The sequence below is a fragment of the Pleurodeles waltl genome, chromosome 3_1 (genome assembly GCF_031143425.1).
Source record: "Pleurodeles waltl isolate 20211129_DDA chromosome 3_1, aPleWal1.hap1.20221129, whole genome shotgun sequence".
NCBI classification, from domain to species: Eukaryota; Metazoa; Chordata; class Amphibia; order Caudata; family Salamandridae; genus Pleurodeles; species Pleurodeles waltl.
The window spans coordinates 1,985,207,888-1,985,232,472 of NC_090440.1; the positions used below are offsets into that span (position 1 = coordinate 1,985,207,888).

Here is a 24,585-nt window from a genome sequence, read left to right on the forward strand (position 1 = left end):
CAAATACCTTATTGAGCCGTACTGTGTGAAAAATTTGTAAGAGTGCCCCTGAATCTTCAGGCCATGTCATTTGCGGTTGCCCAGTTTTTATCAATTAACATTAAGAAACTACTAGCCCCAGCTTTTCATTGTTCTAAAAATGCTTAGAGGCATATTTAAGAAAAGTAGTGTTGCACTGTGTGCAGCGCCACTTTTTTTGCATCCTTTACCGCCCCCCTACCACCACCATGTGTGCACCGTATTTAAAATATGGCGCACCATGGTGCAGGATGGGGGCAATAACGTCATTTTTCATGATGTTATTGATGTACTCTGCAGGAGTATTACCAAAATATTGGCGCTACTCCTGCTGAGTACACATAAATAATAGAAGCCCCCTTTTAACGCCTGCTCTGAGCAAAGTACCATCTGTCCTATTAAAACAGACAGCAGCTCTACAATTTAGGGGCAAATTTATAAGCCCCTACTGCCACCTTGTGCCAGATTAGTGTAATTCTTTTTACGCTAATGTGGCCCAACGAGGCCAAAATCCTTGCTCCACATTTACAAAGTGGCGTAATGCATGCATTGCACCACTTTGTAACCCTTTGCGCTACATTATGCCTGCAGCCATGATTTTATGCAAAGGGAGCATTCCCCCGTTATGGGGGCCGACAAAATGGTGCAGGGGAGATCTGTCCCCATTAGACTCCACAGACTAGTCACAGGGGTGCTCGCCTTCTAAGTGCCATATCGAAACTTGAGGGCCCCCCCTGCAAAGTACCTGGAGGGGTGCCCCTCCCCTCTGGACCCAGTCAGAGGCCTACCGCATGTGCACAGTGTTCTGTGATGAGGGGCTCCCCCTGGAGCTCGGCGGCCCTTGCAGCTGTAGGGGCCTTTGTTATGCTACTGCACCTCCTGTCCCAGAAGTGTGACAGAGGCATCTGCAGCCCCTGCGGTGCAAGGGGTCACTGAGGTGAACTCATAATGGAGGGGCCCCCCTCAGATCCTACTGATGTGAGTGTGGGGGCCTCTTCTGTACATCTTGCAGGGGGACCCCCTCACGTTTTGTTACACCACTGTCTTGTCCCCACTGCACATTTGGAAATATGGACCTCCATCATGTGCTATGGACCTCACCCTCTCCAAGTATTGGATTTATATTTTTCACACGTTCTCTACATGCACAGGGGTGCACCTTCAACAAACATGGCAGGTGGTAGCCCACTGGCCTTTTTACCTGCCCATAACACCGTAATGTGACAGCACGTTTCCTGGACCTTGTTTCGTTGGTGGCTAAATGGGCTATCAAGACAACCTGGAAAGCGCCAATTGACCCAGCCACAATATATTGGACTGATAAGTTTAGGGGATGGGCCCAAGCAGAAAGCAAAGCCCTACACAGGGAGGAGAGCAAAGGTCTCTGCTCTCACCCGTTAGCAGATTCATGGGATCATTTATGGACCTATGGGTTTATGTGTAATAGAGGAAAGAGCCCTGGATAACTCCAGACCCTTCAACTGCAACTCGCACTGCCTCACTACCTGAGCCCAATCTTCACCTGCCAGGCCCCTATTACCATTTCCTAGCCTTACCCCTTCCAAAACTTGGCCACCAACCCTGCTGTACGCAGTAAGATCTTCGTTATGTTTCTTATGAATAATCACCTATACAAGGAGCTGCACTGTCCACAGTCCTCTCCAGTTCCGTTTCCTCATGAACCGCATTCTACATTCCTAACTGTACATTCTATTACCTATCTAGACTTTACATTTTACTATCTATCTACTACAGCATTACCACACATCTTTCCCCCCAAAACAATTTGAACTATATACATTTACTTAGTTTAAACATGACCACTTTAAGATGTTTATAAGTAAACATGACCACTTTACGATGTTTATAAAACACAGAAATTGTCACATTTGTTTGTTACATAGTCTTCCAAATACGTAGGAACTTTCCTTTCCCTCTCGCTGTGTCATAACACTCTATCCACGGTTACACAACTCTCATCATGAATTACATCCTCAACTATATCGAGAGCGCCCAATAAGTAACCATTACATTCCTCCGGACACTCTTTATTTTCTTTACAATCCACCCCAGAATCCTCCTTCCTATATATTGACAGACACCTTACATTCCAAACTCTACAATCATCCAATTGTACTCCATTTCTTAGAATTTTAACAACTTTCCTTGGTTTTGACCATTGTGGTATTCCCTTATCAACAAACCCAAGTTTTTTAACACAGACCCACTTTCAATCCATACATTCCAGACCTGGCATTGTGATACAATTTAGTGCGTGGTTGATAATCTTGTACTCTGTTCCTCATTTCCTTATTGCATTCAACCCCACATTTCACCTGATTTCTCTCCATTAACCAGCATGGTACCAAACTAGTAGACGTTTTCCTTCCTCTTAACAATTCAAAAGCATCTTCCCCGTCACAGAATGAGGGGTCACTTTGTATGACGAAAGCATGTTTCTTAAGGACTGTTTCCATGGAATTCCTGATTTTCGAGCTAACTGTTTTGTGTCTTTAACAACTCTATTGAATCTTTCAACTTGACCTTTCTAAGAGGGATTACATAAAGCGACCTTCACATGTTTGATACTATTTCTTTTTAAAAATCCAGACATTTTCTCAGAAGTGAATTGTGCACCATTATCTGATACTAGGACTTCTGGTACCCCTTCTCTGGCAAATATGTTTTCTAAAAATTCTATTACTATATCCGTAGAGGTATTGCTCACCATTTTCACTTCAGGCCATTTAGAAAAAGAATCAGTCAATACTATGGCATATGCTTCATTCACTGGCAAAGTAGAAAATGGACCCATAACATCAATTGCCAGCTTCCTCCAAGGCCTATTGGGCCAATACCTGTTGAGGTAACTTAACAGGTATTAATGGGGCAGAACATGATTTCGCACTTTTATCACTCTGGGCACAAGTAGTACAATTCCTTACAAATCTGTCAATCATTGCATCAACACCATGCCATCAGAAATATTCCTTCACTTTCCTATTATTCCTAGACATACCACTTTGACCAATATGACTCTTCCTTACAATCATTTCATGCATGCCCTTTGGGGGAATTATTCTGTCACCTCTTAGAATCACCTCACCACATAAACCAAGCTCATCTTTTAACTTCCATAAAATAGCACTCTCACCCCCCAACACATGTTCACTAGGCGACCCATTAAGTATGTATCCCTTCACCATTTGTATTTCATTGTCTTTCATCATTTCTTGATCCCATTCTTGTTCAGTTAAAATTTCTTGTTCTAATTCCTTATGCAATTCCAATTCCAACAACACATCCTCATACGTAAACGCTACATCGCACTCTACATCTACACTCCCATCTTCAATTGGTAACCGGGAATGACCATCGGCAATAAAGTTGTTCCTTCCAGGTATATATTCCACTTCAAAGAAATACATTTGCAACTTAGAAGCACGTCTTGGTGATAAATTATTCCCACCACCAGGATTACAAATATTAACCAACGGTTTATGGTCTGTACACAACTTGAACTTTCTTCCCCATTTGTACTTTCTAAACCTTTGCACGGCCAATGATGCTGCTAAGAATTTCTTCTCAATCACTGAATAATTTCTTTCAGAGTGGGATAGAGTTCGGGAAGCATACGCTACAATCCATTCTCATGACCTCTGCTTTGCAACAAAACTGCCCCAATTCAATAGTTGCTTGCATCTACTGCAATTATACAGTCCGTATAGTTTCAAATGGTTTTTAAACATGGAGCTTGTACTATTTCTTGTTTACTACATTAAAAACATTCAAACTGTTTCTTACCCCATACAAACGAAACATTTTTTTTTAAAGGTTTTCTCAAATTCTCCACTTTTGTAGCATAGTTCTCTATAAAATGTGAATAAAATTCAGTAAGGCCTAAAAATCACACCAATTGCTCCTTACAGTTTGGCTCAGGAGCATCTCCAATAGCTTTTACATGGCTTATCTTAGGACAAATTCCTTCACGAGAAATTATGTGACCCAAATATTCAACTTGAGTTTGGCCAAACTTGTATTTTTCCTTCCTTACTGTCAATCCATTCTCATGAAGCATGAACAGGACATCCCTTAAACGTTTGTCATGTTCTATTCTATCTTTACCCTAAATTAAGATATCATCCTTAAACACCCTGGGCATTCTTCATGCCACTGAAAATTGTATTCATCTCTTTTTGGAAAACAGCAGAAGCACTAGCAAGGCCAAAAGGCATCCTTCTGAACTGAAATGCACCCTCCGTTGTGATGAATGCTGTACAATGTTTGGAGTTATCTTCCAACTCAATCTGATGGTAGCGCTAGATAAATCAATGATAGAAACAATTGAGGTTTTGTATAGGGATGACATTAATTCTTGTAGAATTGGTAACGGAAATGTATCAATCCAAATTGCTACATTCAATGATCTCAGATTAACACATAATCTGAGATCCCCATTCTCCTTTAGAGATATTACTACTGGGGAAATCCAATCTGAACTCTCGATTGGTTCTATAATATTTTTCTCACACAAATCTTTAACATTTCCTTAAGTTTAGATCTACAATTCACAGGTACATTCTGCATTTTATGCCTTACAGAACTTACATTTGCTCGTAAAATGATTTTGTTTGAATTCTTTAAGTTTACCTAATGATTTAGAAAACACAGTAGGAAAACTTTTGTCCAACTCATCATAACTCAATTTATCATGAAATTCATGCTCATATACCACATACACTGGAGAAGCTTTTGTAGAGTCAATCTTAATGCCAAGTTTTTTGATATGCGGCCATCCCAAAACTAACTGACCCTTTTCAGCTATGTACAAATTGCCATTACACTGCATGCTTCCAAACTCAATGTGTACATTGGTATACCTCACTATAGGAATCCTGTGGCCTGTATAAATACCAGGATTCACATGTGTTGGGATTAACTCCATATTAGACCATAGTTTGTTAAACATTACCTCACATATAATGGTAAACCAGGTGCACAAGTCAACCATGGCAGGAACCTCATACCCATCTATTAGTAACTTGCAAGTTGGTAAACCCGATGGTCTACCCACAGTAACATCATTATCCTGTGCCACACTCAAAACTATGGAGGTCATTACAACCCTGGCGGACGGTGTTAAAGCGGCGGTAAGACCTCCAACAGGCTGGCGGTCTTTTTTTTTGTATTATGACCATGGCGGTTACCGCCATGGTCATCCGCCGCTTCCCCGATCCGCCCACCAGGGCGGAGACAACCGCAGGGCTGGAGACCTGGGTCTCCAGCCCGGTGGCCGTGACAATACCGCTGCCGGTATTGTGACCCGGCTTACCTCTGTGGATTTCCAGCGGTAGGAACCGCCATGAAATCCATGGCGGTAAGCACTATCAGTGCCAGGGAATTCCTTCCCTAGCACTGATAGGGGTCTCCCCCACCCCCCATTCCCACCCCGACTCCCTCCCCTACACCCCCCCACCCCTGCCACCCCGCAAAGGTGGCAGGGCCCCCCCCCCACCCCAACCCCCGACATTACCTTACACATACACACCCGACATGCACACAGGCACCACCAACACGCATACACGCACACACACTGACATACATGCCAACATCCACACACACAGTCAGACACCCACATTCACGCACAAATTTCCGAAACACGCAACACCCCCGCAAGCATACACGCACTCACACACACCCCCACATACACAGACGCACACCCCCATGCACCCACACAACACACAACGCCCCCCACCCCCTCCCCTAACGGATGATCGACTTACCTGTTCCGTCGATCCTCCGGGAGGGGACGGGAGCCATGGGGGCGGCTCCGCCAACACCACACCGCCAACAGAACACCGCTGCGCAGAATCACAGGACGTGATTAGCTCGGCGGTGTTCTGTTGGCGTGGCGGTGGAGGTGGAGCAACTTCCACTTCCCCGCCGCCCACAAGTATGGCTGTTGGCGGCTCTCCGTCGGAAAAACGACGGAGAGCAGCCAACGGTCATAATACGCCGAGCGGCAAACCGCCACTATTGGCGGTCTTCCGCACGGCAGTCCCTCGGCAGTCTTCTTAAAAGACCGCTGAGGTTGTAATGACCACCTATATCTTGTACCCTATCTCCATCAGCATCATCATGCCCTGAAACCTGACTTATGTTCTTCTTACATACTTTACTGAAGTGACCAATCTTCTTACATAAATTACAAACCTTACTTAGTGCCGGACATTTCTTAAAATTGGCTAAATGATCACCAGCTCCACATCTCTAACATACTCTTGTACCGCCTTTCTTCCAGTCAGCTTCAAACCCTTTAGACTCTTTTGCCACTGAACCAACACAAACCGCTCCAAGCTTGTGATCAGTAACATTTTTCCTCACACTCTGAATACATTTCTCAGACACTTCGATGGTTCTGGTAACATTAATTGCATTTTTCAATGTTAAGTCACTACTGCATTACCATAATTTCTCCTGTATATTGCGTGATTTTGTTTTCATCAATAATTGGTCCCTCAGAATCTGATCATACGACATTTGTTCAAATTTACAAGTAACCGCCAACCCTCTAAGAGCTGCAACAAATTGATCTATGGATTCGTCGTCATGCTAGTAATGTTCTAACACCACATTAAGTTTTCTGCCATAACATTCCTGAAGTTGCTTGTTAGCAAGTTGATAAACGTTCACATTGCCAGTATTATCAATTGGAGGTAAGTTTTTGAACTCTCTTGGTCCAATTGCACCTAACCTGTGCTTTAACAAAGCTAAATATCTTTCTGGCGAACATTTTTGTTCTTCCAAAACCTCAACATATGCTTCAAATAAATCAATTCATGGTTCCCATTATATAGAAGGCTCACCAGGATCCAATAAGAAAAATGGTGATGGCTGAATATTTGACATGGTGATAATCTGACAAACTTTGGATCAACAGAAATTTGCCACAGTATTGTGACTCTAATATCATGGAACAATGTAACAATTATCTTATATTTTGTGTGTTAATGTATTTATGGGGTGTGCAAATCACCGAAATTCGCTATTAAATGACAGGTGAGCGAATCACCGTAGTTCGCCATTCTGTTAGTGCCTTTAAGATGGCCACTGTATCATCAAAGAGCTCCTTTATCCATCCATCCTGAAATAAAATGGCCACCACAATGCATACACAGACACGCATAGAACATTTCCAAGGTAACCGCTGATGACGCGCAGCCAAAGACGCGCTGATCTGCTGGAGGTTTACGCCCGCTACACACATAAAATAGATAAAACAGTGGCAATGCAACTAGGACGTGCAAGCCCTTGCACAAACACGACGGCAACCTCCCAGCATCCGCAGCTCCTCACAGCCCTCGACTCGGTACTTCAGAATCCTTCACAACAGCAACAAACGAAAATGACCCTCAGAGAATGATAGCAGGCAAGTGGTGGCGCCACTCACTGTCTGAAACTCCCGCTTGTCGCCAATGTTGGAATAATCTGCCGTACCCAGTAAGATCTTTGTGATGTTTAATATGAATAATCACATATACAAGGAACGGCATGGTACACACTCCTCTCCAGTTCCCTTTCCTCGCGAACTGCCTTTGCATTCCTAACTATGCATTCTATTACCTATCTAGACTCTACATTCTACATTCTACTATCTATCTACTACAGCATTCCCACACATTTCCTAGCCTTACCCCTTCCAAAACTTGGCCACCAACACTGCCCAAGTCTAGAAATATCTCTACACACGTTTTCTATACAGACTCCTCACTTCTCCACTCAACACAGACTCCGGACTTACGGCCTGATAACAACTTTTGCAAAGGGGGTTAATCTGTCCCAAATGTGACAGATATCCCACTCACTGTATTACGAGTTCTATAGGATCTAATGGACTCATAATACAGCGAGCGGGATATTCGTCACATTTGGGACGGATTAACCCCCCTCTGCCAAAGTTGTAATCAGGCCCTTAGTGCCTCCAGCACTAAACATCATCCTTCGATCACCCCAGACAATCTGTTTGCCTTTGCCCCCAGTTTTCCCTGTCCTCCCACCCTGGTTCCATTTTTGTATACTAATTAACCTCCCCCCAACATCACCCTCTTCAAGAGATGTTACTGACAACCTGTGCAAATCAGACCACTTACCCTCAGGATTCTCCAAAGGATTGTTATCCACTTAATCCGGCCAAATAACACCTACTGAATGCATACCATCTGGCACATTCATGCAATGTCACCACCTTGTCCAGAAATTTGTGCCCCTTACCCATCCTTTACAGATCTGATTTATCTACCCTGCCACAAACTCACTAATCATATGTGATTTTCCTACTTCAGCTACAACGGGGTCAATCTTAGACAGAGATTCCACACTAACACCCAGATTTTGGTAGGTATCACGCAGCGCAGTGCAGCAGCCAAAAAAGCTGTGTTGTGTGACATGTAGAGAGCAGGAGAGAACCATAGCTGCTGTGTGCCATGCAAAACACCTTCCTGACACAGTGCTAGGGTGTGTGGGTGAGTCTAGCATAGGTTTTGTTCACAAAGGGTACCCTTCCTATTCAAAACACTATGCCTAAACAAGTGCAAATGCTTTTCCTACCTTGTATGCGTGCTGTACAGTGCAGCCCACATGCAAAGTTAAAAAAGCAGGGAGAAATAAAAATAAAAAATTCTGTTTAGTGCCTGCTTTTTGCCACAAAATTCTTTTTTCTGATGTTTCAGATAAGGGTTTAGCGTCAAAAAGCATGGGTGGTAGCACAGGTCCACCCATGTACCACCCTTGTAACGCCCCCTTGACGCAAAGTAATGCAAAACAGCATTTTTATTGCCTTACTTTGCCACACAAACCAGTGCAAATACTTATTTGTGTTGGTTTGTATTGGACTTTTATGCTTATGCAGGGTCAACCCCAATCTTTTTGCCTCCTGCCTCCTATTTTTTATGACCTGTTGCTGTTGGCTTTTGAACTCTGAGCACTTTACCACTACTAACCAGTGCTAAAGTGCATATGCTCTCTGTGTAAAGTGTATGTAATTTGCTTATCTATGATTGGCATAATTGATTTATTAGTAAGTCCCTAGTACAGTGCAGGTGCCCAGGGCCTGTAAATCAAATGCTGCTAGTGGGCCTGCAGCACTGGTTGTGCCACCCACATAAGTAGCTCTGTAATCATGTCTCAGACCTGCCAATGCAGTGTCTGTGTGTGCAGTTTTAACTGTAAATTTGACTTGGTAAGTGTACCCACTTGCCAGGCCTATACCTTCCCTTTTCTTACATGGCAGACACCCCTAAAGTAGGCCCTAGGTAGCACCAAGGGCAGGGTGCAGTGTATGGTTAAGGTAGGACATATAGTAATGTGTTTTATATGTCCTGACAGTTAAATATTGCTAAATTTGTTTTTCACTGTTGCAAGGCCTGTCCCTCTCATAGGTTAACATGGGGGCTACCTTTAAATCTGATTAAAGTGTAGATTCCCTTTGGGAGCGGATGGACATGTGGAGTTTGGGGTCTTTGAGCTCACTATGTAAAAATACATCTTTTAGTAAAGCTGTTTTTAATATTGTGTGTTTGAAAATGCCACTTTTAGAAAGTGAGCATTTTCTTGCTTATACCATTTCTGTGACTCTGCCTGTTTGTGGATTCCCTGTCTGGGTCAGTTTGACAGTTGGGCTGGTTGCACCTCACACTAGACAGTGACACAAAGGGAGCTGGGGTGTAGCCTGCATATCCTGATGAGCCATCTGTGCTAGGAGGAAGGAGAGGAGTGGTCACTCATACCTGAAAGGGCTGTGCCTGCCCTCACACAATGCAGTCTCCAACCCCCTGGATGAGTGTCTGGGGCCTGGCCTGGGCAAGGCAGGATTTCACATTCACAAGAGACTTTACTTTAAAGTAGGCCTACTTCAAAGGAGAAATTGGGTATAAGAAGGGCACCCAAAACCACAGACTTTAGAAACACTTCTGGAAACAAGAGGAATCTCTGCCTGGAGAAGGAAGAAGAGCTGCCCTGCCTGTGACCAGTGGCGTAGCGTGGGGGATGCAGGGGGGCCGGCCGCACCGGGCGCAACATCTTGGAAGAGACTCGAGTGCTAAAATCCACTGGTTAGGGGGCGCAAATTACTTGCCTTGCCCCGGGTTAGGGGGCGCAAATTACTTGCCTTGCCCCGGGTGCTGACAACCCACGCTACGCCACTGCCTGTGACTGTGCTTTGTGGAGCTATCCTGCAGTTGCTGCTTCTGCCAAAGTAAGAGGGCAAAGACTGGACTTTGTGTGCCTTCCATCTTGAGAAGAAATCTCTGAGGGCTTGATTTAGAGCTTGCCTCCTGTTGTTTGAAGTCTCAGGGACAGCAAAGACTTCTCTCTGCCAGCACCTGGAGTCTCTGGAGAGACTCCTACTCTGCCCTGTGGTGCCCATCCAGTTCCTGGCACCCTGAAAGGAGAAGCTGGCAGCTTAAAGAAAAGGAAATTCACACATAGAGTGATGTGCGGGGAATAGATTGACCCGACTCCGATCTGCAGCTGAAGAAATGACGCACTGCCGGCTCCGAAGCTGAAAATCAACGCTCGCTGAAAACGCGACCGAAGAATCAACGTACAAAGGAGGAGAAAAGACACGCAGCATCGCTGAGGGAGGCTGGGAGATCACAACCCACGCTGCGGGGCTTTCAGATCATCGTGAGGCTGGATTTCTGACTCAAGTACCGCTGGGCATGTAAAAACAACGCAAGGCCTGCCCGGACCCAAGAGTGATGACCGGATCAACGCATCGCTCTCCTGCGGAGAGAAGAAATGACGCGCCATGACCCGGCGAAAGGAGAAACGATGCAAGGTCCCGCTCGTGAGTGGAATCAACGCATCGCAAGCCCGTTTTGACGCACACTCACCTGTGCGCGGTTATTTTTGATGCACCCAAGCTACTTTTTCACACTACCAGTGTTAGTGTGTGTTTAAAACTACTTAAAGACTCTTTTTGCATTTTTATTGATAACTTGACCTGTGTATTGTGGATGTTCGTCGTTTTGGTCTTGGTTTGTTTAGATAACTATTTCCTATTTTTCTAAACCTGTGTTGTGTCATTTTGTAGTGTTTTCATTGAGTTACTGTGGTACAAATACTTTACACCTAGCACCCTGAAGTTAAGCCTACTGCTCTGCCAAGCTACCAAGGGGGTAAGCAGGGCTTAGCTGAGGGTGATTCTTTTTTACCCTGACTAGAGTGAGGGTCTGTTGGGTATGTATACACACGCGATCACCCGCCTCGCGCATTGGCGTGCGACCGTGCGGTGATCGTGTGCGATTGGAATTTAGAATGTTTTGTGGTGTTTGAAGGTTGCGGGGAGCGGAGGAGGAACCAGTGTTGGCGGACGGGAGTAGAGGCTGTAATATCGGAAGTTAAGATTAAAGGAGAAATTGATTCTGACCTGATCACGGAGTGAGCATCTCCTTTTCAGTGGCGACGAGGGTTTTCCAGCCACAGCCTCTTCTTCCGTGTACAAGAAATTCCCCTGTGCACAGTGTCGGTCGAGCGTACCGGTACATCCTGCTCTACAGTTACTTCAACCGTTGGCTCTATTGTCCTGTCTACCTCTAAGAAGGCATCATTGCTACAATCTCTGCATGTTGGAATTGTCCAGAGTTGTGCTGACATAAACATCCCGGACGCACTGGGAGTACGTTTTCCTGGAATTTAGACCGCAGCATCCACATCGCAGGGACACTTCGGCTGACATCTTAGCAGCATACTGCACTGCTCATTCAGCTTGCGTGTCACGGTGACATGCACACCCCATCCAACCTACTGTTGGTTAACCATGCTGAAGAGACATTCAGCAACCATTTTGGGAGTACTTTCCGTCTGTGCTGCGCTCCACTTTGGACTCCATCTTATGCTTGCGTGCCATGGAGCAATTTAAACACTTTGTTTATTATGGAAGCAACCATTTCTCAGTCTGCAATTGAATGTAATTGGCATCTTTGGGGATAAATAATTAGCGTGTTTTGGTGACACGCACTCCTTTTCTTTTCTTTTATTTTTAGCATTCATTCAACTTCACTAATATTTGCGCATTTCTTCTTTAGCCACTTTTTTTAATTTTTTTATTGTGATTGATTACCATTATGCAGCAATCTATCGCCCCCCCCCCTCCTCCTTTTGTTCCCAATCCGGCTTTACCTGATGCAGATTGGGAGCAGTGGAAAGAGGCATTTGAGGCATACTTAGGGCCGTATTTATACTCTGGTTGCGCCGAATTTGCGTCGTTTTTTTCGACGCAAATTCGACGCTAAACTAACGCCAACTAACGCCATATTTATACTATGGCGTTAGAGGCGTCTAGCGCCAAAGTTCCCGGAATGTGCGTCATTTTTTAGCGTGAACCCCTTCCTTGCGTTAATGATATGCAAGGGAGGCGTTCCCGTCTTAAAAAATGACTCCCAGGCATTTACGTGGTATTTATACTCCCGGGCAAAAGAGACGCCCGGGAGTGGGCGTGGCTAAAAACGGCGCATTTGCGCCGCTTTTTAACGCCTGGGTCAGGCATGGCGTTAAGGGACAAGTGGGCTCAAAATGAGCCCAGAGTGCCCTCCCCTGCCCCCAGGGACCCCCCCTGCCACCCTTGCCCACCCCAGGAGGACACCCAAGGCTGGAGGGAGCCACCCCAGGGACATTCAGGTAAGTTCAGGTAAGTATTATTTTTATTTTTTGTTAATAATTTTTTTTGGCATAGGGGGGCCTGATTTGTGCCCCCCTACATGCCACTATGCCCAATGACCATGCCCAGGGGACAGAAGTCCCCTGGGCATGGCCATTGGGCAAGGGGGCATGACTCCTATCTTTACAATGATAGGAGTCATGTTGATGGGCGTCGTTAAAAAATGGCGCAAGTCGGGTTAAGACGATTTTTTTGCCTCAACCTGACTTGCCCCATTTTAAGACGCCCTAACGCCATTTTCCCCAACGCCGGCGCTGCCTGGTCTATGTGGTTTTTTGCCACGCACACCAGGCAGCGCCGGTCTGCTTGCGCCGGCTAACGCCATTCCATAAATACGGCGCCCGCATGGCGCTTCAGAATGGCGTTAGACGGCGCAAAAATTTTTGACGCAAAACTGCGTTAGCGCAGTTTAGCGTCAAAAAGTATAAATATGGGCCTTAGACGCCCTGGAGGGTGAAACCTTTACCCACAAAAGGAAATGTGCAATTTTAAAACATTGTTTAGGTAGTGAAGGACGTAAAATTTTAAAGTATATTCCTAAAGTACCTGTATTAGCAATTGAAGGGGAAGGCGACGGTGTCGAAGATGAGTGCCAAACTGCTATCAACTCGCTTGATTTGAGGTTTAAGAAATGCAGGAACGTCACCTTGGAAAGACATAAATTTTACAAAAGGGTCCAATCTGAAGGTGAATCTGCGTCCAGTTATGTAGAGGCATTAAGACTTTTAGCTGTTTCTTGTGATTACAAAGAATTTGAAGAAGAAATGATAAAAGACCAAACTAATAATAAGAAAATACAGGAAGCATTGTTGTCCACCCCCAACTTAACTTTACAGAACGCCTTAGACATTGCCACTAGAATTGAAAGCACTGTGTCATTCATGGAACAAATGTCAATCTCTGACAGCAGAAACCATTCGCTGCGTTCGGAGGTGTTAGTAGTTAAGTCTAAATATAAAAAAAAGAACTTCAAGGGTGGCAGTGCACCACTATCTACAGGAAGCAAGACTGGGAACAATGTATCGAAACCTTTAGAGTGTTATAGGTGTGGTAGTACTACTCACCTAGGTAATGCTAAATTTTGTCCAGTCTTGGATAAGATGTGTGCCAAATGTTACAAGAAAGGACATTTTGCGAGAGTATGTAAATCCAGCATGTCCAATGGTTCTGACAAACTTAACCACAAAGTTAATAGTGTTGTTACTAATAATTACTCTTCTTCCAGTAGCGAGGAAGGGGAAATATTCATGGTGAATGACTAGGAACCCCTGATTGGTGAGGTAAGGGGTTCTGGTGTGAGAAGACCATTTTACTTGGTGGAGATAGATGGTGTTCAGGTTCACATGATGGCTGATTCAGGTTCTCCTTTCACACTTTTGAGCGAGACCATGTGGAATGACCTGTTCAGTGCCCGAGGGTTCACCTTAAAGCCCTCACTAATCCATCCCATTGGATATGGAGGGAAGTCAATTGATGTGGTCAGTGAATTTCAAGCAGTACTCATATTTAAGGATAGTATTACACCTGCCACAATTTATGTAGCCAAGGATGACACATGCCTTCTAGGGTGGTGTGATCAGGGTAAATTAAAGCTGGTGTTAGATCCAAATAATCCTGAACAAGTTGTAATGAGAAATGAATATTTACAAGTGTCTTCAATCAGGTGTGATAAATGGGAATCACGTTATCCAGAAATATTTAATAGTAATGTGGGTCTATTCAAGGGTTTTGCCCACAAGATTAAGATCAATAAGGATGCGCAACCAAAAGTACACAAGGTGCGGAAGGTTCCCCTCACTTTAAAAGATGATTTTAAGAAAGAATTAGATAAATTGTGTACTCTAGACATAATTGAACCTATAGAGTCCTCGAATTGGGTCGCACCTGTAGTTTTAGCCAGCAAGGCGAATGGATCGTTGTGAATGTGTGTGGACTTGCGCGATCTCAATGACCAAATTTGGGTAGATCAATATCCTCTACCCAACATCTCGGAAATGTTATCTTCAATTAAAGATGGTAAAGTATTTTCCTTACTCGACATGACTTCTGCTTACCATCAAATTAGTCTACATCCTAGCTCCAGACACTACACATCTTTTATCACACCTTTTGGTTTATTTCAGTTCAAGTGTATGCCTTTTGGGTTGGCGTCTGCATCAGCCGTATTTCAAAGAACAGTGGAGAGCATGTTTAAAGAGCTGGACGGAGTGAAGGCATTTCAGGACGATATCTTAGTCTATGGTAAAGACATGTTTGAGCATGATGAGAGATTGAGTCGCGTGTTAGACATACTGAAACTGAAAGGTGTGACTCTTAGTTCTGCTAAGTGCCGATTTGGTGTGTACACTGTGAACTACTTAGGTTTCGAATTATCAGCTGAAGGTATCAAACCTAAAATAAGTTTGGTGAAGGCCATTCAGGATTTTATGTGTCCAGAAAATAAGGGCCAACTGAGGTCTTTCATGGGGCTGATAGAGTTTTATGCCAAATTTGTACCAAATTGCTCAGAAAAGACTTACAACTTAAGGAATCTATTGAAGAAGAACGTTAAATTTTTATGGGATACTAATTGCAACCGCGAATTTGAGAGTGTGAAACAAGAGATTGCCCAACCGATTCCTTTAAAACCCTTTGACACCCATGATCACTCTATTATAATGACAGAATCTAGCCAGAAAGGGTTGGGGGCTATGTTGTTGCAAAGGAGAGATGGTAAGGACGAAGTTGTTGCATTTGCGTCTAGAAGTTTGAAGGGTGCAGAAGCAACGTATTCTGTGATCGAACGTGAGGCTCTAGCACGTTGTTGGGGGCATCAGTTATTTTAAACAGTTTGTCTGGGGTTCTAGGTTTACTGTTACGACGGATCACAAGCCTCTAGTTCAACTTTTCACTGCCAAGGGTGTTGAGAAAGCCACTCCAAGGATAGCCAAGTGGCAATACAAATGGCGTGAGCACAATTTTAAGTTATAATATGTACCAGGAAAAAAAATATTTTGGCGGACTGTTTATCTAGATTGTCTGGCTCTGATTCTTCTGTAGAAATGTCAACAGATATTGGTTTCAAAGACGACGATAAAGACGTTGTGGTGTGTTCTGTTACTGAGCTCTTGGATGGTGCGCTGGATGAACAGGAATGGAGGGAGGCGTGTGAGGCAGATCAGGATCTGAAATCAGTCATGCATGCTGTCACCACGGGGGGGTCTTTGTGGTCCTCGAATGATGAATTAAAAGACAAGTACAAACATGTTTTTGATGAGTTATCAGTAATCAATGGATTGCTATTTAGGTCTAAGCAGATAGTTGTACCGGATAATATGAAAAAGAGAGTTTTGGGTTTAGCGCACGAAGGCCACATTGGAATGCGAGCTATGAAGAGAAGGGTCAGAGAAGGATTTTGGTGGCCGGGTGTTGATAAATTTATAGAGCATTTTGTGAGGGATTGCGTGTTTTGTGCCGTTAGTGACAAGTCTCAAGTTACTGTGCCAAGCCCAATAGAAGCCATCAGGGTTCCAGATAAACCCTGGAGTAAGCTTGCAATTGATATTATAGGTCCAGTGAGCTTGTCCTATGGGTCCCAAGATCATGGTTTGGTGCTTATTGATTATTACAGCAGATGGCCAGAAGTAAAATTCGTTAAAGTTCCTGACTCTAACAATGTGATCCAGTGGTTGGAATGCATTTTCGCTAGGGAAGGTATTCCGGATGAGATCTTGACTGATAATGGATCTCGGTTTACATCGGCACAATTTGAAAAGTTTATGAAGTTTTTGGGCATCAGACATACTAAAACGTCATTATACCATCCTCGGAGCAATGGTCTTGTGGAAAGATTCAACAGGGTACTCAAGGATAGTATTCAGTTATCCAAGTCTAGTGGTATTCACTGTAAATCGGAGTTATCAAAATTGTTATGGGCAGTGCGTACCACGAACAACGCAGACACTCAAGTTTCGCCCTTTGTCCTGCTACGCGGCCGCAATCCATCCACAAAGTTAACTAGAGAATGGATGGGTCGGTTTTGTGTGCCATGGCACAAAGTTTAAGGTGTTATGGAGAAACGTTTAGCTGCGCAACAGAAATACACAACTAAGGTCGAAACTAAGATTGCTATTGATTCAAATAAAGGGGGTCACATCCGTAAGATTGATTGGAAGGTAGGGGATCTAGTAAGGGTAAAACTTTTGAGGCTCATGGCAAAAGGCCAATCCAAATTTAGTGACTGCAGAAAGATAATTCAAGTAGGAAACAGTGCCGTTAAGTTGGAGGATGGTAAATGGTGGAACAAAAGCAAATTCTCCTTGTCTAGACCTGTGAATAAAACTAACGAGTGTCCCAGTAATCATGTCGATGGTTTGTGTTCTTCCGGAAATTGGGACCCTCCTGCAAACCATTGTAGAAGATCTTCTAGAAATGTTAAACCACCAAAGAAATTCAATGACTATGCACTAATGTGACTGTACTGAAATTAATATGTTTGAGTATTATAAGTATAGTTTAGTCATTTACGTTCACCAAATATAACATGTAAACGATTTATGTAATTTTTTTATTGTTATTTTTGTTGTTGTTATGAGGGAAGAGATGTGTTGGGTATGTATACAGACGCGATCACCCGCCTCGCGCATTGCCGTGCGACCGTGCGGTGATTGCGTGCAATTGGAATTTAGAATGTTTTGTGGTGTTTGAAGGTTGCGGGGAGCGGAGGAGGAACTGGTGTTGGCGGACGGGAGTAGAGGCTGTAATATCGGAACTTACGATTAAAGGAGAAATTTATTCTGACCTGATCACGGAGTGAGCGTCTCCTTTTCAGGGTCCTTGCTTGAACAGGGGGTAATCTGACTGTCAACCAAAGACACCATTTCTAACAGTTTGTGAAAAAAAGTTTAGCGTTGGTTTAATGTTACAAAAGCAATGCTAAACTGACACTAAACCTTTGAGAATCTGGGCCTAAGAGTGGGCAGTTCTTGCCCAATGTACGTGACTTTAATCCACTGTACCTTCTTCATTGCATATAGTTTTATGTAAAGAGATACAATTGTAAATCTGTGCCTTTTTTTCTTATTTGAAAGCTAATAACAATATATTTATAGAAAAAACACCTACTTCAAAAAGGCAATTTTTTTATGCAAAGCCCAGTCTGGCTATTTTAGAAGACTAGGCTTTCTGTTAAAACCCTTGGGTATTTGCTCGGATCTGTCCCAGACGCACCACTGACATAAACCGATTAATAGGAACACAAAGGTACTACTATTGACAAAAGGGCAACATTCCACCTAAAAAAGCTTTTGCGCTGGATTGTAAACACCCTTGCAAGACTTTACATCACTTTGTACTAGTGCAAAGTCTTAGTAAATCTGTGGCCAGATGCTCAACTTATTATTTCTCAGATTTCTCATTCACAACCAATGTTCTGTCTACTCATGGGTACTTACCACTAGAGGTATATTCAATAATTGCTAAAATCAGTGATCAGTAAGTGACTCGATTAACCTCTCTAAGCTAGAATAACTTATTTGATGTTCAGAAACACTTCTCTAGCTACAACCCAATGAATAGTGCTTTACAGATCACTGAGGCATCTTTGTTTAATATTATCAGGCTTGCTCCACACCAGACTGGTACTGCAATGTCTGGCGCGACCCACAGTGGGGTCACTAAGCCAAAACATTTGCGCAGATTAGAAAAACAGTGTTTTTAACCTTGATCAACATCTCCTATAATCAAGTAAACGGAAGTTCCTGAGGAGGGTTGAGTCAATTGTATTCTTATTCTTTTTTCTTTCTCTCCACTGTTTTTCTACTCTGCACAGAAGGTTTGGCTTAGTGACCCCACTGTGGGTCCCGCCAGACATTGCAGTACCAGTCTGGCGTGGAGCAAGCCTGATGATGAGACCTGAGGGCCCTTGCTTCTGAATCTTTTCTATTCTCGATACCTGATTTTCATGTTTTTTGGAACAGTGTACAGTGTACTTTTTTGTTTCACATGTTACGAATAGGGAGGACGTACACTGAACCAGCCAACCTTCTTGTCCCCCATTGTTTGTGAATTAATATTATCGGGACCTGAGGAAGGACCTATGTTTTGATGCCTGGATCAAAATAATTCTCCTCAAATTGTATTTACCCTTCACATGAATACAATGGAGCTGTGCAATGAGAACATCACATATTTACAAGCAACGAGACAATTAACTCTGCAGTAAATACTGTATTCATGAATACAAATTATGAGATAGAAACTGAAAGGGGAAAGGCACCATGACACTTAAATGTGATTGTCCTTCAGAGGCCAGCAGCAAGGAATTCCTGGGCACGGTGCCAGGCTTAGTAGAAACATTGGCAAAGCCAGTAAGTTTGGTGCTGGCTGCCACCCTTTTAGTTTTGCTAGGTTTGTTTTATTTTATCATTGCTTTTGTAAAAATGTTATTGTTGGGGGAGCTGCCATGCCCTCGCTATTTATAAAAAGAAAATTGCCTTAAACACAAACATTTTCCTGATCTCAAAATGTTGCCACAGTGGCCACTGGCATTAGGGGCATCATTTATAAGGATTTTGCGCCACCTTAGCATTATTTTTCTTATTCTAAGGTGACCTAAAACGTTCCCCCACCCCAAGCCATGTTTACAAACTAGTGAAATGTCTCCATTGTGCCAGTTTGTAAACCCTTGTGCCACATTATACTAGCGCCAACTACAATGTATGCAAGGCAGTCGTTTCCCTGTTAAAAGCACCACAGAAATTACGCAGTGAAATCTACATGATGACACTGCGCCATGCTGAGCCAGCGTAGCGTCATTTTTTTTACATCTGCTCAGGGCAAGCATTAAAGGTGATGCAGTGCTATTATCTAGGGGGCCCCCTTAACATTGCTAGAGTAGCGTCAAACTTTTGACACTAGTCCAACAATGTTAAGGTTCAGCACCACAACAGCGTCAGAATTTCTGACGCTGTTGTGGACACTTTTGTAAATACAGCGCTCCCATGGCGTCTTTTGGGGGGCAGGGCAGTGCAAGAAAACTGGTGCATCGATCACGATGCGCCAGTTTCTTGTAAATAAGCCTCCTAAGGGAACTAGTTTGTGTGCTGCTGTGCTCCTTGTAAAAGAGCAGAATACCGTCACTCACAGTTGGCAAATAGCTGAGGAGGGCTGACCCACAGCCCCGTGCTGGATGCTGCAAAGGGCAGAAGAAAATGTGAATGACACAGAAAAAGGCCAATGGATGAAAAGCGCTTGGTGAAGGCCCCTATAAGTAACTATGGCCCATATTTATACTTTTTTAGTGCCGCACTTGCGTCATTTTCTGATGCAAAAGCGGCGCAAACTCGCCCGCCCGCCTCGTCCTCGACATACCCCGCAACAGCCACATCTCCGCCCACCTGAGACACCTGCACTGGCTTCCCGTCAACAAAAGGATCACCTCAGGCTCCTCACCCACGCACACAAAGCCCTCCACAACAAGGGACCCGAATACCTCAACCGTCGCCTCAGTTTCTACACGACCACCCGTCAACTTCGCTCCGCCAACCTCGCACTCGCCGCCGTCCCTCGCATCCGCCGCACCACGGCAGGTGGGAAATCCTACTCCTACCTGGCAGCCAAGACATGGAATTCCCTCCCCACCAACCTCAGGACCACCCAGGACCACCTCGCATTCCGGAGGCAACTCAAGACCTGGCTCTTCGAGCAGCAGTAACCCCCTAGCGCCTTGAGACCCTCACGGGTGAGTAGCGCGCTTTATAAATGTTTTTGATTTGATTTGATTTGAAACTTGCAAAATACAATTGTATTTTGCAAGTTTGCGCCGTTTTGCGTCAAAAAGTGGTGCAAATGCGGCACTAAAAATGTATAAATATGGCCATATACATAATTGTAGTAAAAACCAAAAGGTCTTGGCTAGACCGAAAGGGAAAGTTGGAAAGAAGGAAAGTAAACAAAAGAAGGAGATTGATACTGCGTACCTTCTGACTGTCTCTAATGCCAAGCCAGCCCATGCGGATCGAGGAAGCCACGGCGCCCCAGAATCTGTAACTCTGCTCTGAAATCACTTTTGAATGAGTGGAGCCCATCATGAGCTTGCAGTCAACTTAAAATGGTTACAACTTTCCGTGTTCATTTAAGAGAAGCAGCAGTTGAAGGTCAAGGCACAGCAGTTTTCAGCACAGAAGCAAGTGGGAATCTTACTCCAGACTCGCCGAGATGCTCTTGCAAACTCAGGAAAGAGGCAAAGACACAACCAGTAATTGTTAATGGCCTAGCAACCAAAGTTTCAGTCGCCATACCAATTGTGTTGAGGGTTTTATGAGTTGTCTTCATTATCGTTCTCAGGCCTCAAGTAACCATAGCAACAGAACGCTTACACAATGGGCTGTATAATTCCATAGTTAGCACAGACAAGATACAAAAGAGATGTTCATTGCTGAAAGCCGCCACTGCAATGCGTGCTTGAGTTTTCAAGTCCCGGGCCCGGGACAGCTTGTAGCTGTGTCACTGGCATGTCTCCAGGAAGCACCACGTTTTCAAACCCACCTGCCTCCCTCGTTGCCATTAGTAGGCCTTCGCTTCTAGGCGAATCTCCCAGTTCGAGCTGAAATGAAGCTCCAACTCCCCTTTTATGCAGCCCATTTTGTAATTCTCTTTTCATTGTAATTTCTTCATTGATTCATAATATTGCTTTGCGTACTCCTGCCTTTGTGGATGCTTCTGGGTTCTGCCTGCAGTGTGTTGAACACGCAGTGAATTTGGAATCATTGGGCCACATTAGCGTAAAAAAAAAGTACGCTAATGTGGCACAAAGAGGCGCTAGACCCTTTTAACTCCGGGCCAAAGTGTTTTATTGGGATTTAACATCCAATCAAATCAGGATTTGCATTGGACAGCTTCCTGAAGTAATGCAAAGTTGTGCAATTTGCATTACACTATGTGAAGGGGTATCCATGGTGGTGCGTTGGGGTTCCCATGAAACCACCTATGGGGTTTGATGCAAATTCTTATCTACAAGCAATTGTAGACATGGAATTGTGCCAAAATCCTACACCTCCTGGGTACAGGTGCAGTAAGGAAAATGCTTTGATTTCTCCTCTTTAGGCCTACTTAGCCACCATGCTGCAACGTATAGCACACATACAAAGCAAGAAAAGTGTTAAAGGATAGTTTATGCACTGTAAGGGTCCTATTACAATACTGAAACTATTCCTTGAAGTACAAACTATAGTAAAAGGGTGTGTGCATCGGCACATGGCAAAAAAACGTGGATGAGTGCAGGAGGAGTCAATGGAGTCACATCTTAGTAGATATGGACCTGTTTTTCTCTCTCCCTTTCATGCAACGGAGAACAGCAACTTCAATTGCTGCACTGTATTACCTTTTTAGTATATCTGGGCCTGTGTACTTTGTCTTCCTATTAGGAACAAAAATGAAAAATGATGTGTTTACATATTTTTAAATCACACCTTTTAATGAATCATCCACTAGGTAATTGAATAAATTTAGGCAAATGTAAGACAGTTAAATTGACCTTGTTTCTTCTTTCAACCATAATACAATCTCTAACAATATCCTCGGGTGTACAATTCCTTTTACTATATGGCCAAATGTTTACAGATTGTACAGGGGAGTGTAATGAAGTGTTATTTTCCCCCAGGGAATGGAAATCAAGCTATGATTTTATTAAAGCCAAAGAGGCAAAATTAATGGCTTACTTCTTTATTTGTTGTTGTCCACAGCAGCAACAAATTTAAAAGTCCAGAAATCAATCCATGAAAACATCACAATTTCTTCCTCAAACGTTCTGGTGCCCCAACATTCTCTGTTCTTTTGCAAACCATTAGAATTTCTGAAATGGACAAACTTCCTGACCAAAAGGATATCCCCGCTTCATTCCAAAGAAGCAGAGTGTTATGATAAAAGCCACAGAACAATGTGTGTTTAAACAGGCTTTATTCCGAAAAACAGCCCGACTGCAATGCATAAATACACTGCTACCTTCTGTACGCCCGTACTGACAAACCAGTACCGTCGAATCTCCCCACGCATTCCATTCCTAACATTCCCTTGCTCGCGTGAGTTACGCAGAGCGAGCCAGCTATTTACATTCCATCCCCGATATAACACATCTCCCCCTTTACATTTATGCAACCTCTATATATACATATTTACCACAAAAGAAACTTTGCATTATAGCACTATAGCTCTAAAAAACAACACTATTTATTATTATATATATATTTTTTTCTATAACGGTTGATGAAATAATTTTACACATTTGCACACCTAATCACTAAGCTTTCCTGCTCTTGTGATTCTTCTGCCACATATACTAAACTTATCTATTTTCCAGGTTGTGCCACCCTCTTGTACCTGAACTCTGTTGTCTCTATCTGCCTGTGCAACATTAGCATGTTGTGTTGAAACGTTGACCTCACTCTGCGAATGCATGTTATTCCCAGTTACCTCATCCATTAACCATTTGGTCTTAGCCACATCATTATTTTCTCTACCCTTGTATGGTGAGACTCTGCTTAAATGCCACACTTTTCCATCCTCAATCAGTACAGCATTACACAACACTTTCACAACTTTTAAGGGAGTATAAAACTTTTCTTTTCCGTACTTTTTAAAACCAGGAACTTTCACCTTTACCTAATCACCCACTTGTACATTTACAACCTTGCATTTGTGTTTGGTGTCAAAATATTTCTTTGACCAAGTTTGTGCAATTTTAATACTCCCTTAACATCTTCAATTATCCAGTTGCTCTTTCTTCCACCCATCATCCATTCTATATTGTCTTTTCTTAACAGAATCCTTCCTCTCATTATTTCAAAAGGACTATGGCCCGTAGAACTGCAAGGTGTTGTTTTATACAACCAAACCGTTCTCCACACCTCCCTTTCCCAACACAATTTTGCACTGTTTGCCAGCTGTATACTATTCTTCACCACCCTGTGAAAGCGCTCAACAGCTCCATTACCGGCAGGATGATAGCTGGAAGTGGTCATATGTTTTATACTGCATCTCAACAAAAATGCCTTAAATTTATCAGACGTGAATAGCGGTCCATTGTCCATAACTATGATCTTAGGAAAAACCTCTTTCAAGAAAACTTTATCCAAAAATTCAACAATTGACAAAGAATCTACTTTACTCATAATCTCAATTTCTGGCCATTTAGAGAAATGATCAAATATCACCACAATGTATCTGGACTCTCCTTCCGCATGTATAGGTCCCGTGATAGCTAGACCTATCTTCTCCCAAGGCATGTCTGGACATTTAATAGGAACCAAAGGTGGTTTAAATGTAGATCAAGTCTTCTCTGATTCATTGCACAGAATACATTCTCTCACTTTCCTTTCCACGGCCACATCTATCCCTGGCCACCAATACAACTGTTTAATTTAGTTTTTTGGTCTTTGATATACCTAAATGACCATCATGGCAGATATCCAATATTTTATTCCTAAGCACCTCCGGAGGAATAAGTCTACCATTACACATTAATCTACCACACTCTACGGACAATTCCTCCTTCACTTCCCAAAACACCTTTACATTATCCTCAAGATTTTTTTTATGTGACCACCCATCACATAACAACGTTTGAACTTTACTCAAAACTGCATCTTCATCCAATGCTTTGTTCCACTCCTCTTCAGTGATCCCCTGAACGTCTTCTACAATGACAGCCATACAACAATCCTACAATTCATTCACTTCCTCATCGGTTCTAGCCAAAGGCATCCTACTTAAAAAATCAGCAATTTAATTTTGACTCCTGGCACATAACGTACCTCATACTTATAATCTAAAAGTCCTATGGATAAACAGGCAATACGTTGAGAAGCTTTAAA

General features: G+C 43.3%; 1 protein-coding gene across 1 annotated transcript in view; it reads right to left on the reverse strand.

The window, feature by feature from the left end:
- The window catches only part of LOC138283497 (L-asparaginase-like), a 209,979-nt gene extending 189,048 nt beyond the window's left edge, over nucleotides 1-20,931 (reverse strand). Inside the window, exon 1 of the mRNA XM_069221439.1 lies at nucleotides 20,695-20,931. Coding sequence (XP_069077540.1) covers nucleotides 20,695-20,805 — 111 coding nt within the window. The 5' untranslated portion in view covers nucleotides 20,806-20,931. The remainder of the gene's footprint in view (nucleotides 1-20,694) is intronic.
- Nucleotides 20,932-24,585: the final 3,654 nt, after the last annotated feature.